Source organism: Artemia sp. Qi Xiang Cuo, chromosome 5 (assembly GCF_049724085.1).
Source record: "Artemia sp. Qi Xiang Cuo chromosome 5, ASM4972408v1, whole genome shotgun sequence".
Taxonomy (NCBI): Eukaryota; Metazoa; Arthropoda; class Branchiopoda; order Anostraca; family Artemiidae; genus Artemia; species Artemia sp. Qi Xiang Cuo.
In genome coordinates this window covers 28,776,222-28,790,825 of record NC_142798.1, presented here as the reverse complement: position 1 = coordinate 28,790,825, position 14,604 = coordinate 28,776,222, and the positions used below count along the sequence as shown (strand labels likewise).

Below are 14,604 nucleotides of genomic sequence, written 5' to 3'. Positions count from 1 at the left end.
ACAATTCTAAATGACACATTCAAACAATCCCTTCTTGTTTCATCAGCATAATTTTTTCAAAACAGCTATTTTGAAAAAGCCTCTAAGAAATAAGGTATTTTGTTTAAATGCAAAAGATAAAAATAACCCATGAAGGGATCTAGATTAAAACCCAGAAAACGGGGCTATGAACCGATGTCTAGTCATCGGATCTATGTCTTTGTTATGAATACTCGAACTTAAAAAAAAAAAAAAAAAAAACGTTCCAAAAATTGAGTATTCCCTCAGCTGTAAAAAAAATTACAACAACGCCAAATAACAACGTTAAAACACGTATAAGCAACCTATGCACAGGGGCAAGCCAGGTCTTTCGTTTGGAAGGGATATATACCCTTACCGTTTCAGGAGAGTGGATATATAGATAGATAGATAGATCATGCATTTCAAAAGCCCAAGAGCCATATACACACAAAAATTATGAAAAATAGAAAAACTAATATTGTGGTTGGATTACTACTTTGTAAAATTTTAGGAAGCAGCAAAACAATCCCATGTAAGTAATTTTCCCTTAAATCAGAGAGCACCGGGCACTTTCGGAGAAAATGGTCCAAATCTTCGTCCTCATCCCTACAAAGAGGACACACATACCGACCATCAGGATGTCCTATCCCCCTATCGAACACCATTTGCCTGCTCTGGATTGGAAGGCAATTCGCCCTAAGCTGAATCCATCAACATAAAATCATAGCCGGTAAATTGAATTTAAAATAAATTTCCTCTCCAAAACTAGGTTTAACCTGATTATAATGATTCAATGTAGCAGAATTTAAAACCAGCCCTTGCCAATACTGAATTTCTTGACCCTCTAAGATAAATCGTACCTGGCTTACTAAATGTGTTGGTAGATCAGGGGAACCAAGACCGTCATTCCATAAGTAAGCCATTCCCACTCTTTCTAGTAATGACCTAATTTGGGATGGCCACGACGTTTTCGAACCATAACTCAACATCTGATAATAAGTAGCACTTACTAGTCTATCTTCATTACACCTAATGATCTTCAACCAAAATCTAAGCATCAAAAAAGACCTACACAGTTTTAACGAAAACCGGCCCATATCACCTTTCTGAACATGTGAATGAGTTATCTGATGTAATCCAAACAGCCTTGTATAATACTGGAGCTGGAGGGACTCCAACTTCTGTGCCGCTTCTCCGCCCCAAATCTCCGCTCCATATTCTAATACTGGTAAAACTTTTGTATTAAATATTCTTTTATGCATTTTTAGGTTTTTAATTCCCATTATCGTCGGATTTCTAAAAATTGCAGACATGGCCACTTTAACTCTATTAATTAGTTCATCTACATGACTCTTTAAACTTCCATTTTCCGATAAAACAAATCCTAAATATTTTATTCTTTTACTTATATGCCAAAAGATAGTAAAAATTTTGAAGGCATTGCATAGCCAAAAAGTACACATTACTGAGCAATGTTTTTTTCGGGGGGGGGGGGGGTGAGTGGTTTAAGTCCAACAAGTTATTTCACTAGGCATACCAATCTTTTATAGAGTCCTAAAGACTAATGCTCAACATAAGTATAATTAAATGAATCGTATGACTCATCACTATTCTCATTCTGCATTGAAAAAAAAAAAAAAAAATTAACATATTCTTGTCTAGAAAGGTAAAAAAAGAGCAGATGAACTTGAGAGATAAGCCAAACCAGAGTGGGTGACATCTGATACTTTAGAACTGTTGTACCGTAGAAAAATTGCGTAATAATTGGTTACCAGCGTTTCGTATAATCATTTGTTGATTAACAAAATTAAGACACTTTTGAACTGGGGCTAGGGGAAAAAAGTCCTTGCACCTGACAATTTCCCTTGGCGAAATCTCTTCCGTCCGTATCGACTGCAAAAGAGCTCACCAAAATTATAAAAGCAATGCCCGAAATCAATTCAGGTGATGCTAGAATATTTTGTGTTACAACTATAGGAAAAATTTATGAATCCAGTGTAGTGAATATTATATTTTTGTCATTACAATTTATTTATAGAGCTTCATTACTTTCTGGTCATTCTTTTTTCACTTGGAATGATATCCTCAGAAAAATCCGAAAAAATCCGAAAAATCGAAAACTATATGAGTTGTTAGAGTTACATGTGAACTTCCTGTCATTAAGTCAAATTGGAGGTATTCATTTAGTCTAAAATATTTTACTAACGGTGTTCCAATGATCAAAGATCACTTTGATCACTGGTCAATCTCACTATCGCATTTCTCCACAAAAAAACTTCGAAAAATTATATGTATAATAAAACTACCGACATAAATAATAGAAATAAATGCTTTAATTGTAAGCTTTTAGACCGATTTTTACTTCTTTTTAACTACCAACTATTATTGCAGTAATTTAAATACTTTTATAAACCCTTTATTTAAACTTTGAGCGCAGGTTTAACTATAGCCAACTCTCTTTAGTGATAAAACTTGAGTGTGTTAATTATATTTATGTACATTGCATAGTTTAAAAAATTATAGCTTAGTTGCAAGAAGAACAAAAGCATGAAGAAAATACTTAAAGAAAAAGGCAAATGTGGATGTTTCAAAATTCGTAAACCGACATTTTATTCATATAATTGGGACTAAAAATATCAAATGCAGACATAGTGAAATTAAAACAGGATCAAAGAATAAACACAAGGCAAATAGGAATAAACCAAGTAAATACAATTTTAATTAGGTGAAAGTAGAACACGGAAATTAGTAACACGGAGTTTACATGCAACACTAGCTAGAGATCCATGCCTAAACATTGATATCTAGCCAGGCAATGCGTTTGAATGCAAATCGTAAGCACAAGTTATAGATAAGGTGTCAAAAGAAGCTTCCTGTTACGTAGAATATGACCTTAGACCTTAGATCCTACAGAGCAAGGAATGACGCATAGGGCGTCTATAAAGCCTAACCAGACATCTCGGAACTGAGCTGCAGCCGTGACATCCTCCCACTGTGGTTGAAGAGATAGCTCCGCACTTCTCGGGTCCCGGTCGTACTGCCGTCCTATGGTATGTCTTGGTCGACCTCTTATGCGTCTCCCCTTGGGGCGCCACTCATATAATGTTTTTGGGAGTCAATCCTATGGCATAAGAAGGACGTGACCAAGGTAAGTCCATTTCCTACGCATCAGGAGGTCCCTAACCAATGGCTGATCGGTTCGCCGACAGACTTCTATATTGGTGATATTTTCCTGCCACGATATGTTCAGGATCCTTTTAGTGCATATGTTCTTAAAAACAAGGACATATTTTTCCAGTTGGACGATTAATTTCCAGCATTTGCTAGCATAGAGGAGAATAGACATCACATTGTAATTTAGGAGTCGGAGCTTTGAGCGCAGAGAATATTTACTGCTGCACCAGACTGGTTTCAACTTGTTGAAGGCCGATGTCACTTGTCCAATTCTCCTCTTGATTTCATTAGCTAATATGGAACGTAAGAAATAGTCAGACATATACAAGGGAAAAGGAGGCGTTCCTGCCTATCACCCTCCAAAACCTCGAAACTATTCTTTTGCTTTTGCTATCGATTCGCCAGTTTTTTTTTCTCCGAAGTCAGCCCCTCCTCCGAAATATTAGCCGCTTCTTCAAAAATAAAGCCTGTTTCGTGTCTGTAATGAGCTATAAACTCTAAAACCGGAAGCTTATTACGTCTACAAGTATCGTAGGTTTAGCTAGAGGTTCATACGAACGTCGCCAAAAGCATTTCTTTTAAAGGGCTGAGACTCTTTATGAAGAGCTTAAACCTATTCTTGTGTGCTAACCGTGGATTTCTGTGGATCCTGTAGAAGCTTTTCAAGCCTTTATGTGGGGACTGAGCACGTAATGTTCGGAGGGGGGCTCTTGCCATCAAGACCCTAAAGTTTGCGCCTAATGACATGGCAGGTAAAATTTAGCTAAATAAAAAGGAAAGGAAATACCTATTTTCATCTGCCTAAAAATTCAACAATATGCCGAACAAACCTAAATTATACATACACCTAAACAAAGTTGAAGTAACAGGTAACATCAGTTTGAGAAGTTTTACTTACGAAAACCCAAAATAAACGATTCCAGAAAAAATCACACTGCGTTCTACCTGAAAGAAGAAAAAATAAAGACAGCAAGGATACCCAGCCCTGTACGAATCCCTTGCTTGTGACTTACTTCAAGAAATAATCAAAATTAAGTACCAATTTTGCCAAGGGTAATCCAGTGCAGTCCATCACTACCCCTGGCAACTAACGAAAATCCTATAGTAGCACCAACTATACTATGTGTACCGGAGATGGGCAGTTTTAAAAACGTTGCAGCAAGAAGCCATAAGGCGCTGCCACCTAGAAACAAAAAGACACTTTCAATTTGTAATTCTATACTGATGGTCAGATTGATGTATTAGTTTACGAAATTGAAAAAAATAGCTCATTTCAAGCTAAAAAGGACTGTATTAAAGAAAACATTTGGTTTTACTACATACCCCTAAGCAGTGCAGAAATTCTCATGTTGAAATGAATGGTGTCACAAATCCAGTCAAACTATCAGGAAAAGGTTAGCCTGCAGGATTAACTTTCAAGTGTTTGTTTTCCTTTATGCGTAAGAACTTTCCTCTTTGTCCCTTTTTCGTTGTTCCACTATAATCATCTTGCAAGTGAGGGGGAACAATTACACGGGTGTATTTTATGCCAGCTATCGGCATTAAGATTTTTTTTCTAGATTAACATGACTACGGTAGTTTTACGATCATAATTTTGAAAAGCTTTTACATAAGCTCATTTGAATTTTGAGAGTTTGATTCAGTGAAACTAAAAGTTTTAACGCCGGATTATCGAAGATAGTTGTTATGAGCTCCATTTTCGATGGTGACAGTTGTAACAGCTAGCCAGTTGTATTTCTCTTATGTAGTAAAGCCAGAATATAGAACACAACTACTAATATCAGCTGATGGGCATGTAAACGCACAGTTATTTATTAAGCGGAAGAGGGGGGAAGGGGATGTACACATCCCAAATACGCCAAAAAATGGAAAATGAAGAATAACATAAGACGTAATAGGGAAAAGCATAAGAATCTTGGAATTTCAGGGGATCTGGGCTCTAATTCAGTTCACTTCCCTCCTGGGTATATGTATTGTTTTGATCAGACATGCAGGGAATGAATTAGATGAAAAAATAATGCCGTTAATCTCGACACGTTTTTAATCTTTTTTCTACGCCATATGTTTCCTTGGTATTTATTATCCTCAAGTAGAAGTTAATGACCATAAAATGGAAAAAAAGATAAACTGATTAAAAACAAGATCAGGCTAGATTGGAACAAATTCGGAAATACAACAAAAAAGGAGGGGGTGGGATCTTTATCTTGTCGTCTATTTCAACAGATTTTATCTTCTTGTTTGCCTCATCTTTTTATAATATTTGTGATTATATCTTGGAGTTATAACATTGATTCCAGATTTGGAGTCATACGAATATAGTATGGGTGAGGCACATATACCCCTTCGAAGACAAATACTCAAACCACTATAAGTAGATTAACTGCAAATATACTCATCAGACAAATTATATTTTTATTCATGTAATTGCTGTATTTAGAAAAGTCTAGCCCAAAGTGTTCCCATTACACGGCACTATGAAGTAACTCAGATCTCAGCCTTTTGATGTAGGCTTCCTTTCGATTTGTGGATTTTGAAATTTTTGGCATATTTAATGAACTGTTTTTAATAATTTAGCTTTTACCAGTATTGTCTCAGTCTAATGGGCCTTAGCATATTCTCAACATGACTCCAGGTCACGAACTAGCAGAACAAACCTGTGATATTCATGAGGTCAGCTATTTCTTAGAGGAAGCAAAACTTGCTTTCCAGCTAACCTAATTATACATGAATCTAAATAATGTACATACGCAATATAATGTAAACAGCTATCGTGAATTCATAAACTTAGAGACGTGACAACAATATTTAATGAAAAACTTTGCCTTCTTTTTTCATTGTTAAGTCGAATGAAGAGTAAAGCTTTCCTCGTTTTTTTTTCTGTAAGACTTTTAACTGCCATGCAACAGACAGAAACAAACGGTGAGGTTCGAGAGGAGCCGGTAATCATACAATAATTTTTTATTTTGATATAGAAGGAGGACAAATCACGTCAAAGAAAGATATCAATTTTTGTAGAATTTCTGCAAAAGGGATTACCTCCAAAAGCAGAAATGACTTCAACTTGTTTCTTTTCAATACCCCCATCAGCCAAAATGTTGAGAGTTGTGACAATTAATAATAATAAAACAATTGTTTTCTTTTACTTTCGTATGTTATGTATGACTCTAAACAGAATAACATAAACCCCATTACACTAATAATGCTCCCTACGACCCTTAGCAAATTCCAACCCCTCGCGAATTGAGCTGAGCCATTCCTGAAACAGTACGCTGGCACAGTACTACAAACAGAACCAAACAGTTCGTGGTAACGAACTTGTGGATATTTATATGATTTGCCAGAAGAATGATCACGGATGCGTATTTGTTTGGGTTTTTTTTCCCAGGGGTGATCGTATCAAACCAATGGCTCATTCTGACCGAAACTAAAATCCTAGTGCCTCGTTTTTAGTGACCAAAAAAGATCGAGGGCAACTACCCCCCCCCTCCCACGTCCTTTTTTCCTCAAAGCCATTCGATAAAAATTTTGGGATAGCCATTTTGATCAGAATAGTTGAAAAATCCAATAACTATGCCTTTGGGGATAACACGAACCCCCACAGCCCCTGAGAAAAAGGATGTAAGTTGTGAAATTTACCCATAGTTTGCGTATAGCATTTTTTATTGGGAAGGAAAAAAACTTCTCGTACGGGGGGGGGTCTGCTTCGGTGGGGATTTTCTACGGGATGAATTTTCCATGGGGAGGGAGTTTCCGGTGGAGAACATAACGGGAAAAAAATTACACTTGGGACTATTTTTAATAGTCCTATTTTTAATAGTACTATTTTTAATTGTCTTAGGCCTACTCTTTGTTGACCCAATTTTACATGTGGTGATGTTCCGGGGTAAGTTTTCAGTGGGGTTGGGATTGCTTGGGGTGTTTTTTCATGGGGAAGGGAGATTTTTAGCGGAAGAAATTCTCCATGGAGAAACTTCTTGCGACAGCAACTTTCTAAGGGGGGATATTTCCAAGGAAAAATTTCCACGGAGAGGAATTTCCGGCATGATTTGAAAACCGATCATAAATCGAAGTCTTTTTCAAATGAAAGTATACAGGCGGAATTGTCCACAGGAAGTTTTCAGCGAGGCTGTAACTGTCCAGGGGGATTTTGCGTGGGAGGAACCGTCCATGAAGGATTTTTTCATGGGGTAGGGAATTCTGTATGGATGGGGAGCCGGATTTCCCGGTATTATTTGAAAAATGATCAGAAATTAAATGTAAAAAAAAAACAAATTTTTTCAACTGAAAGTAAGGAACTACATTAAAACTTAAAAAGAACAGAAATTATTCCGTATATTAGGGGGGCTGCCCCCTCCTGAATAGCTTACTCTTTACGCTAAAATTTGACTGTTTTGTCCCAATTTAGCGTGAAGAGCGAGGTATTTATGAGGATTCCCCCTCACATTCAGAATAATTTCTGTCCGTTTTAAATTTTAATGTCATTCCTTACTTTCAGTTGAAAAAACAGTTTTTTGTTTTTATTTAATCTAACTAGGATTGGGAAAACTCTCGACAAAAACCTTAGTCACTCAATCTATTAGTTTGCATGCACAAGACGCAGAAGAGAAACTTCTCGTAAAAGGTCCATCCACAATGAGATTTTAATAGCGCTTATTTGAACCAACGAAAGTTTTGGTACTTGTGCATTATACGGTACCCACGAAAGAAGTCAAGTTTGGTTATTTCTAATGAAATAAAATAAAATAGGATAAATATATAACAGTTTAGAAACAAATTTGGGCTTTATATTTGCACATTAGGGGGTGGGGGGGGGGGTAAGGAATAGCATATATTAAATACGTAACCTAACCTAGGTACCTTCCCTCCCCCTAAATCCCAAAAAACAGCAGTTTAAATATTGTAAACGCAATCTCAAATCAAGCTTTGCCATCCATTTATCAAGAAAAAACCCGTTTGTCTAGTTTCCTGTAGTAGTTCCTTGTACAATATATAGCGGTGGGTGACATATAATTCACGAGTACCAAAGTTTTTATAGAATTCTCTGATGTGCTGAAAATTCTAAAAAAAAAATGCTGACTGCCGCTAGCTAAATCCGATATCAGTAAAATCTCACTGGGGCAAATTTTGCGCACCAAGTGATATGATACGCAATTGCAGCGCCACCCTTGGCTCAGACTTTTGAGATCAGGCCTAAAGCAGTGCTCTCCTCTCATTGATGTTAAGTTTGGAGCTTTTATTAACTTAATAAATTTGTATATTTACTTTCGCCAGTATTTTTTAGATATTTACAGGCATTTTCTTAACACAGTTCCAGGTCATGAACTAGCAGAATAAGCAAAACAACATACAATACAAAGGGTAGCTTTTTCATCCAGAAAAACAAATTGAGCAAGTTTTCTGAAAACATCAATTTCCCTCTCAAAGAAAATGTCCACATTTACAAGATTAGAGGAAAGATAAGATCAATAAACTTTCCATGAATGTTACTTCATTAATTTCCTATTAGGGTAATCCTATATATGGACGCACAATGTGAGTTGATCCCGTGGCTTCAATAATTGAAAGACCAGGTAAAAGTGCCTAATAATGAATTTGATTTATTGCATATTCAATTAAAGCATATTCCTAAGACTTTAAACAACAATTCGATACTCGTAAATTATAGTTGAAACTGGCGAGGATGAACTTCAAGTGGAACATGGTAAACTACATCAGTTTTAGATGTTTATATAAAAGAATAAGAAATAATACTGAAGAGATCGATTGAATTATAATTACAGTATAATTTCTGTATTGACGACTTTGTTCCACGTGTAAGTTTTCTTTACGTTATTTTTCTGCGTTCCCAAAGTTTTAATATTTCCACACAAGACATCAAATTTATTATCAGTCGATAGCAGAGATTTAGTTTTTATATCGTTTAGTTTATTATATTTAATTAGTTTAGTTTATTTAATTTGCTCTGTACTTTTCTTATTCAAAGATACATTGAAAATAGGTGAAAAACTTGAGAAAATAGGGAAATTTCCGAATTTTATAAGCAAGTATCATTCTACAAGAAAAAGTCAAACATCATAATAATTCCGGAATGATGAGTGAATAGATTCGAAACTAATAAATCTAACAATATCGGTATATTGTCCTTTCAGTGGAAGTTACAGCTGTAGGCTTACCGCACAATAGCATGCTTTATAGGGAACATTAGAATTAAAAAGCACAGTGACTATGTTTTTTCACTGGAAACATGCATGTAGCCAGGGCTGTATCCAGGGGGGAAGGCCTACTCGGTTCGAACCCCGCCTCCAAAATTTTTGTCGATACTGTATTGCTTAATGGTACACAATGGCTATAGACAGTCGAACGAATGCAGTGATGGAGACTCGTAAAGCGGGTAATTGCTATCTAAATTGATCGAAGAGCGTGGTTTCTCATTGAATTGACAATATTTAAACTGTTGTTTTTGGAGGTTTAGGGGGGGGGGGGGAGGTAGGCCTACCTAGGTTAGGTTAGGTTACGTATTTAATATATGCTATGTTTTACCCCCCTAGTGTGCAAATATATAGCCCAAATTTGTTTCTTAACTATTATATATGCATCCTATTTTATTTATTTTTTATTAGCATTAACCAAACTTGACTTCTTTAGTGTGTACCATTAAGCAAAACAGTACCTTTCTGTACGACTCGTAAAAAAGTAACATGAATGCATATAAACAATTTTTTGCTGCGTTTTGCAACTTTGTTGTAAAGCTCCCTCCACTGGAACAACAATAGCCCCTTCAAACATAAATCCTGGCTACAGCCATGCATGTAGCGTACTCAATTTATTCTCTTAAAAATCCGCGATACTAAAAAAAAAGAATTGTGCAATGTCTTCGGTTAAAATGCCTTGACATCTGCTAAAATTTTACTTATTATCTAGAAATGGGTCTTGAAGTTACTATGAGTTTAGAACATAGATTGCTGTTAAGTTCAAACCCCTTTTTGGCAGACTTCCTTTTCATAAAACAGGAAACGCGGAACTCCTGGGCCCATTTAAGATATCCTTCACCCATATTCTTTGTGAATGGAATCACATTTCACATTCTTCTTATCGCAGCCAACTTCTTACTTTGCAAATAATGAAATTACAAACATCAGGAAGTTAATTTCAAACCCATAATCAAGAGAAATGATCACATTACGCATTCCTGCTTTTAGACATTTCACAGTCTAAGCTTTTAATCAGTGAAGTTTTTTCACTAGGCGCCAGTTTCGGATTACTGTATCGATACCACACAAGAAAATAAGAAGGGAAAATTTTTTTGGCATTAAAGAAGTATCTTACACCAAAGCCCTGAAAACAACTTCGTTTTCACTGGTTAAATTCGTAATTGCCAATTGTGTATTATACAGAACACACTCAAGAAGTTTGCTGGTAGATCTGAGAAAACCGGTTTGTCTGTCAGTAATCGGTTATAATTAGCTTAGTCTTAGTGAGAAAAACTACGGTGTAAGTATAATTTAATTAAATATTTATTACATAGAGGTGGTTAGTTTTGGTATGTAATTAAATAAAAAAAACAAGTTTTTTAAACTGAAAGTAAGGAGCGACATTAAAACTTAAAACGAACAGAAATTATTCCGTATATGAAAGGGGCTGTCCCCTCCTCAACGCCTCGCTCTTTACGCTAAAGTTTTTTATTGTTTTAAAAAATAAAGTTGTGAGACAGAGTCAAACTTTAGCGTAAAGAGCGAGGCGGTGAGGAGGGGACAGCCCCTTTCATATACGGAATAATTTCTGTTCGTTTTAAGTTTTAATATCGCTCTTTACTTTCAGTTTAAAAAACTTGTTTGTTTTTTTTATTTCTGATCGTTTTTTAGTTAATGCAGCTTTTATTTTCATAAAAATTTTACTTTTCTTTTGCTAAATGGATGTCTTTACAAATTAACTTGCGTAACTAACTTCTATATTCTTATATTTTTCTTCTGGCAAAAAATACAAAGTTGCAGATTTTTGCAGATATGAGCTTGAAACCTATGTAATAGGGTTTTCTGATACGCTGAATTCTGACGGTGTGATTTTCATTAAAATTCTTTCACTTGTAGGGGATGTTTCCCCCTCTTTAAAAAATCGAGTAAATTTTCTCAGGCCTGTAGCCTTTGATGAGTAATACTAAACTTAATAAAATTTATATATTTAGGATGAGCATTATAAACACATTCTTTTGATACATTTATTGACATCAAAATTCCGTTTTTAAAAGTTTCGATTACTATTGAGCCGAATCGCTTGTTTTTTTATTGTTTTTTTATTACGTATATGTTATTACGTATATGAAGGGGTTCTTCCCTTATTCAATACCACGCTCTTTACGTTAAAAGTTAAAAAAAATTTTGATTCATAAACCCCTGAATCACAAAGGCCGTTTAATTAGAATAGATAGCTCTTTTTAAGGCATTAAAAAAAACTGTAGCGTAAAGAGCGAGGTATTGACTTGGGGGAGAACCCCTTCACATACGTTATAATTTCTGTTCGTTTTAAGTTCTAATATTCCTTCTTACATTTCAGTTGAAAAAACTTGTTTTTTTTATTTAATTTCTGATCGTCTAATGATCGATTTAATTTCTAATGCTTGGAAATCCGGCGCACCCTTCATAGAAATGTTTCTTCCCCCAAAGAAACATCCTCCACGGAAATATTCTCCAGAGTAACCCCCTCCTCTAGCCCCCCCCCCCAGAAAAAATCCTTCCTGAAAATGGTTGTAAGTAGTAAGGCCATAGGCACTTGAAAATATACACGCGAATATACGCCTGAGGCATAGATATGTGTGTGTACTTTAAACGAATTGGGGTTACCAGGGTCATTTGCAAAGAGGTATCATTTCTATAGAAGGTATAGTAATTTGAAATATCATGTGGAATTTGCTTGAAGGTATATACTTTGCTTACATGCCCTTACCAAACAGGTTGTGTGCATACTTTCAAGTAATTGGGTTACCAGGCTCATTTAATACCGGTCCTATTAAGGACAAGTTTTTTCTGACGTAGATTTCTAGTTCATGATAAACAAGTTTTTTTTTTTTATGTTAAATCCGTGGACATTCATCTGTAAGTTGATTAGTAGGTTTTTTTTTTAAAAAACTTGGCTATTCATTTCATGGGTTTCATTAATAGAACGAGTAATGCATTTGAAAAGGGTAATTACTTCTTTAGTTTACGAGATTTGCGAATTTTTTTTTGCGAAAAGATATTTGCGAAAAGATATTTGCGTAGACGCTTACAAGGGACATTGCTAGAAAGTATTCAATAGCTTAATTGAAAAGTAACGATAGAATGACATTGTGACTTGACCTAGCTTTACCTCGCCGATGTGGTCTTTATAATACGTAATTAACTTTTGAAAAATTTTGTAAATTTAAAAAGAAATGGCTGAAAAGTGTTCTGAGGGGGGGGGGTTGCATAGAGGGGTGAGGTGCACGAGGGTTCAGTTAAAGAGGATACAGTTGCACGGAGGGATTTCGGTTATACACGGGTTCAGTTACAAGGGGGTTCAGTTGCACGGGGGTATCCCTTTTTCTTTTTCGTAAATCGGGCTCCCTGTTTTCAAAATCCCTTTTTCTTCTGAGGCTTGGAGCATTTGGTGACTAGATATTAAACGTAATGAAATTTAGCACGGAGGTTCAGTTGTACAGGGGTTTCAGTTATACAGGGGTTCAGTTACATGGGGGTTCTTTGTGTTAAATAAGTAGTTTTTGTATCTTTTAAAAGAACTTTACGGGGATTGAGAGACTCAGTTGCCTAATTCCTTGTGATTTTTCTTTACTTGATTCTCATTAAAAACGAAATTTTTTTGTTAAATAAGTAGTTTTTTTATATTTTCAAAGATCTTTACGGGTATTGAGAGACTCAGTTGACTAATTCCTTGTGATTTTTTTTTACTTGATGCTCATTAAAAACGCAATTTTTGTGTTAAATAAGTAGTTTTTGTATCTTTTAAAAGATCTTTACGGGGATTGAGAGACTCAGTTGCATCATTCCGTGTGTTTGTTAGGTAGTTTTTTGTGATTAAAAACGATTTTTTTATTTTTAATTAGAAGTTTTTTTATCTTTTAAAAGATCTTTACGGGGTTTGAGAGACTCAGTTGCCTAATTCCGTGTGATTTTTCTTTAATTGAAGGTCATTAAAAAAGAAAATTTGTTGTTATATAAGGAGTGTTTGTATCTTTTAAAAGAGCTTTATGGGGATTGAGAGACTCAGTTGCCTAATTACGTGTGATTTTTCTTTACTTGATGGTCATTAAAAACGAAATTTTTTTGTTAAATAAGTAGATTATTTATCTATTAAAATATATTGAAGGTGATTGAGAGACTCTGTTGCCTAATTCCGTGTGATTTTTCTTTACTTGATGGTAATTAAAAACGAATTTTTCGTTTTAAATAAGTAGTTTTTGTATCTTTTAAAAGAACTTTACGGGGATTGAGAGACTCAGTGGCCTAATTCAGTGTGATTTTTCTTTACTTGTTGGTCAATAAAAACGAAATTTTTGTGTTATATAATTAGTTTTTGTCACTTTTAAAATAGCTTTACGGGGATTGAGAGACTCAGTTGCCTAATTCCGTGTGATTTTTATTTAATTGATGGTCATTAAAAACGAAATTTTTGTGTTAAATTAGTATTTTTTGTATCTTTTAAATGAGCTTTAAGGGGATTCAGAGACTCAGTCGCCTAATTCCGTGTGATTTTTCTTTAAGTGATGTTCATTAAAAACTAAATTTTTGTTTTAAATAAGTTTTTTTGTATATTTTAAAAGAGCTTTACGGGGATTGAGAGAGTCAGGAGCATAAGTACGTGTGATTTTTATTTACATGATTGTCATTAAAAACTAAATTTTTGTGTTAAATAAGTATTTTTTGTATCTTTTAAAAGAGCTTTAAGGGGTTTGAGAGACTCAGTTGCCTGATTCCGTGTGATTTTTAATTACTTTTTTGTAAATAAAAAAGTAAATTTTTTTTTTAATTAGTTGTATTTTTATCTTTTAAAAGAGCTTTACGGGGATTGAGAGACTCAGTTGCCCAATTCCGTGTGATTTTTCTTTACTTGGTGGTCGTTAAAAACGAAATTTTTGTGTTAAATAAGTAGTTTTTGTATCTTTTAAAAGAGCTTTAAGGGGGTTGAGAGACTCAGTTGCCTTATTCCGTGTGGTTTTTCATTACTTTGTAGTCATTAAAAAATAAATTTTTGTGTTAAATAAGTAGTTTTTCTATCTTTTAAAAGAGCTTTAAGGGGATTGAGAGACTCAGTTGCCTGTTTCCGTGTGTTTTTTGTTTACTTGGTGGTCTTTAAAAACGAAATTTGTGTGTTACATAAGTAGTTTTTGAATCTTTTAAAAGAGCTTTAAGGGGTTTGAGAGACTCAGTTGCCTAATTCCGTGTGGTTTTTCATTACTTG

At 34.9% G+C, this 14,604-nt stretch overlaps 1 protein-coding gene across 3 annotated transcripts in view; it reads right to left on the bottom strand.

Annotated features, from left to right (window-relative positions):
* The window catches only part of NaPi-III (Na[+]-dependent inorganic phosphate cotransporter type III), a 163,317-nt gene that overhangs the window by 63,617 nt on the left and 85,096 nt on the right, over positions 1-14,604 (bottom strand). For all 3 annotated transcript variants that reach the window (XM_089089477.1, XM_089089476.1, XM_089089478.1), the window contains exon 5: positions 4,214-4,357. In XM_089089477.1, the coding sequence (XP_088945603.1) occupies positions 4,214-4,357 (144 nt within the window). The remainder of the gene's footprint in view (positions 1-4,213; positions 4,358-14,604) is intronic.